Source organism: Mirounga leonina, unplaced genomic scaffold, assembly GCF_011800145.1.
Source record: "Mirounga leonina isolate KUSES-001 unplaced genomic scaffold, KU_Mleo_1.0 Mir_170, whole genome shotgun sequence".
NCBI lineage: Eukaryota > Metazoa > Chordata > Mammalia > Carnivora > Phocidae > Mirounga > Mirounga leonina.
This window is the reverse complement of record NW_023270433.1, coordinates 4226322-4230725: the sequence shown is the minus strand read 5'-3', so window position 1 is coordinate 4230725 and position 4404 is coordinate 4226322. Positions and strand designations below refer to the sequence as shown.

The 4404-nt window shown below is 63.2% G+C and overlaps 1 protein-coding gene across 1 annotated transcript in view; it reads left to right on the top strand.

The window, feature by feature from the left end:
* Positions 1-2514, top strand: part of NTNG2 (netrin G2) — a 65116-nt gene extending 62602 nt beyond the window's left edge. The window contains exons 10-11 of the mRNA XM_035016576.1: positions 1426-1560; positions 2279-2514. Of these exons, the coding sequence (XP_034872467.1) occupies positions 1426-1560; positions 2279-2514 (371 nt within the window). The remainder of the gene's footprint in view (positions 1-1425; positions 1561-2278) is intronic.
* The last annotated feature ends 1890 nt before the right edge of the window (positions 2515-4404 follow it).

Sequence of the window (4404 nt, the reverse complement as noted above, 5' to 3'; positions counted from 1 at the left end):
GGGGCGCGGGGGCGCCGGGGGCGGGGCTGGGCGCGGCGCGGGGGCGGGGCGTGGGCGCCGGGGGCGGGGCGCAGTCCGGAGACCCTGGTGTCATCAGGCCCTGGGGAACCCCAGGGGGAATTTCATTTCCGGGGCCCATTTCAGCTGGGCTTCTCGAAGGACAGAAGCTTCTGGAATCTGCTCTATTAATAACCTCCCCCTTCGGTCATCCCCACAGACACTGGAAATTCAGAACCACTAGTTAGAGTCAAAGACTGGTTCTAGAGCTTGCTGTATGCCTCAGTTTCCCCACTTGTAAAATGAGGAAGTGGATTAGATCAAAGGTTTTCAACTCCTTTTTTGTGGCTGAAGCTTTTCTTCCAGTGAATTTCTTCCAATGCTTTATAAGCAGAGGCCCAGCTTGTAAGACCCAGTGGGCACTCACACTGGCTTTGGGGTAGAGAAGCAATCCAGGGGGGCCCTGGACCCGGGCCGGGGCTGGCCACCCCGAAAGGCCAAACCCATGGCCTCGGCCAACACCCACCACCCTGGAAGGGCTGCCCACCACCCCTGCCTCTGTCTCCAGTGGAGGCCAAAGCTCAGCCCTAGGGTGCCCAGCCGCCTTGGCACCCCACTGCCCATCCTCCACCCACCAGGTCAGCTCTGACTTCACAGAGGAGAGGCTGCCCACAAGGCTGCAGCTGTCAGTCTGAATTACGGCATCGGCCTTCAGATAATTCCATCAACTCTAAAGCGAACCAAACAGAATTGTGCTGCCCATGTCACACCGGCTAGCTGCAGGGACAGGGTGGGGCCTCCGGATCCGAGTAGAGGCATTCCCCCCTCCCAATATCCTTCTTCTTTCCTTGCCTCTCTCTGCCTCCTCACTTGGGCCAGCTCTGGGCTTCAAGGAGTCCCAGAGTGGGGACACTTGCCCCCTCCCACAGAGCAGAGGCCCCAGGAAACCAGCTGGGAGGGGGTTAGGGAGAAGCTGGAGGCTTCTGGGCTGCTCCTCCACCCGCCCTGGAGAGGAGATGCAGATGCGGACTACTGCCCCACCCTCCGCCCAGATGCCCCGCCTCTGATGAGGCTCCTCCCATCTGTCAATAATCTTACAGCCCCTTGGAGCTGGGAAGGATCCGCGCTCCCTCCAGTTACACAGACGGAGTCTGAGGTCCAGAGAGGGTTTGGGGCGGCCCTAAGCCACAGAGCGCCAGGGCCAGGGAGAGGGAGGGGGTAATGGATGCTAGAGAACCAAGACAGTCCAGTCTTCTCTCAAGATGTGGGCCCTCGGGCAGCCGTGGGCTCACGTGGACATGGTGTGGGGTCATCACCGGGGGATGGCGGGGAGCCTGCTGGAGGCACGCGGGGCCGGGCGGTGTGGGGGTCCGTGCGGAGGATGCCCACAGGTCGCCTTGACCGCACGCCTTGCACGTGTCCGTCCAGAGTGTAACTGCAACCAGATCGGCTCCGTGCACGACCGGTGCAACGAGACCGGCTTCTGCGAGTGCCGCGAGGGCGCAGCGGGACCCAAGTGCGACGACTGCCTCCCCACGCACTATTGGCGCCAGGGCTGCTACCGTGAGTGCGCGCCGGGCGGGCGGGGCCTGCTGCTGCGGGGCGGGGCACGGGGCGGGGGCTGGCGCCTCCAGAGGCGGGGCTTGGGTCGTGGACGGAGCGGGGGGGCGGGTGGTCCGGGGCTGTGGGCGGGGACAGGCGCCACCAGAGGCGGGGCTTGGGCCGTGGGTGGAGCCAGGGGCGGGGTCCTGGGCGGTGGGCGGGGCCTGGTGCGACAGGAATTGGGGGCCGGTGCCAGGTGGGAACCCGGAGGCGGCGGATCTGGGGGTTGGTTGAGAAGGGAGCTGGAGGCAAAGGTGGAGCTGGCGGTTGGTGGGATTTGGCTGACGAGGGCAGGTTTGCGAAGGGGGGTGGGGGGAGGAAGGGAGGCTGTCCGAGGAAATGATGGCTTGGCGAGACCGAAAGGACGAGTGGTCGCTAGTCTCGGGAGGAGGGTGGAAGGGCGCTCCAGGCACATGGACTAGCAGGTGCAGAGCTCCGGAGGAGAGAGAGCAGGTGCGCCCCAAGGCCAGTGGGCCGGGAGCGGGGAGGGCCAGGGGCAGTGGCGGGAAAAACGACAGGGGCCAGGTCTCGCCGGCCACTGTCCCCATCCACGCAGGGGCGTTTCGCACCGAGGGCGCCCTGAGCCTCCGGCACCCCTCGGCCCGTCTGAGTCGCAGAAGCCCCAGCGAGGGGGGTGGACGGGGCCACCGCCCGCGTTAACTGCCCCTCCGCCCCGCAGCCAACGTGTGCGACGACGATCAGCTGCTCTGCCAGAACGGCGGCACCTGCGTGCAGAGCCAGCGCTGCGCCTGCCCGAGCGGCTACACCGGCGTGCGCTGCGAGCAGCCCCGCTGCGACCCCGCCGCGGAGGACGGCGGCCTGGACTGCGACCGCGCGCCCGGGGCCGCCCCACGCCCCGCCACCCTGCTCGGCTGCCTGCTGCTGCTGGGGCTGGCCGCCCGCCTGGGCTGCTGAGCCCGGCCCGGAGGGCCCTGCGCCCGGGGCCCCGGGGGCCCGGGGGGCTCGGGGTTCGGGGGCCGGCGTCCGAGGCCGGGCGGCGAGAAGTGTGCGGCCCGAGCTGCTCCCAGGTGCTACTCAGCAGAGTCCTCCCGCCTGCTCCCGCCGCGGCCCGTGGCCCCCGCCCCCGCCCCGGCACTGCCCTCCGCCGCCGCAGGGGGCGCTGTGCGGCCCTGGCCCCAGCAGCCTGCGACTCGGGTCTCAGTTTTTCTTTTGTATTGCCCGCCACCCCCCCCCCTTTTTTTTTTTTTTTTTTTTTTTTTTTTGCTGGCGGTGAGCGAGGGGTGGGGAGAAACGCCGCTCACCTCAACACCTCCAGGTCCCGCCTCCCAACACACACACACACGCACGCACGCGACTGTCGCGGACACCCCCTGCACCTGTCCCTGGCTTACCACCCGCCGGCGGACCCGGAGGTCCAGTTGCCTACAACTCTTCTTTCTTTGTTTTCCTTTGCGACCCACCGGACTCCGTGAGGCCTGGTGACCAAGGAACTCACCGTCTGGGGGAGGGAGTTGGGAAGGAGGGTTGGGAGGGCTGGAACCTTTGTTTTGTAGAGAACTATTTTTGTTTGTATTAACCGTCCGCTATAAGGAGGACGCGAGGCGCTACAGGTGGTTGATGGTGTATTATCCGACGGAGTAAAGAGTCTGCTCACTGCTGCCTCCAGGGCCTGTTTTCTGGGTTCATTTACACCCCGCGGGTTTGGAGTTTAAGGAGGAACCCACAAAGTAGCCTTGGAGGAACTTTCACCGTGAGGGCCACCACTTCCCCAGGCCTGTGAGTGAGATCCGGCAACCCTCCTCCCTGCAGGTCTGGTTAGAGCCCTCTAAGCCCTTGGTAGGGGGTACCCACATGTTAGCAGCTTCCCCAGACTGTTGCCTCCCTCCTGTCCCTTAAAAAAAAAAATCCAAAGTTTATTGGCACTTTTCCTCAGCTGTCCTTGAATTTAAAAGCACGTGGTGGACACTGGTATCATTGCTGAGAGATCCAAGGGAACTGACTGGTGATTTATAAATGGGATGGATGTGTCTCTCAGACCTGGGGGACCCCCAGCCTCGGGCCCAGTGTCTGGAATCCCTAGATGGAATGCACAGCCCACCACCCTCTCCTCCTTTCCCTCCCAAAGATCACACAGGGGGTGGCCAAGGAGACCCAGGGGCGGCCTGGGAGTTGTGAGAGGACATTCTGAAGAATGCGGTCTATCCCGCGCCATGGAAGGGTCCCCTGCGTCTCTCCCGCCCTTGGGTACTCGTATTTCCCACCCCCCACCCCCACACCACTTACTCTCCGGAAGGTCCAGATTTCTCCCAAAGATTCTCAGCCCCATGGGTCAGTTCTGGCTCCTAGCTGCTCCTACAGCCCCCACCTGCGGTTACCTCCTGGCACCTGCAGCCACTCTTTCCAGGCTGGAGAGTTTAGACCTGCCTCCCCCACCCTCAAATCCCCAAAGCAAGGCTAAGACCCAGTTCAACAGAACTTGGCCTTGAGGATGAGATTACAATACAGCACAGGAAGGGGGAAGCTACAACTGGATATGAAACAGGATTCAAGGCTTGTCAAGGACAAAGGCCAATCCTGCTGGCCTCTCTCAGCTCCCATCCCCAACACCAGGTTGTAGGGGTCAACTCCCAACCCCTAAAGGAAGTGCGTTCCGTCAGGCCCCCTGTGGCTTCTTCACCTTCCTTCTTACCGACAGAAGCCCAGTGAAAATAAGACATCCTGGGACTCCCTGTGTATAAGAGTGGGCATGTGACATAGTTCTGGCCACTGAAATCTAAGCAGGAGTGATGGATGGGGCTTCTAGAAAGTTCCTTACAAGCCCCTCCCCTCCCTACTCCCCACCCA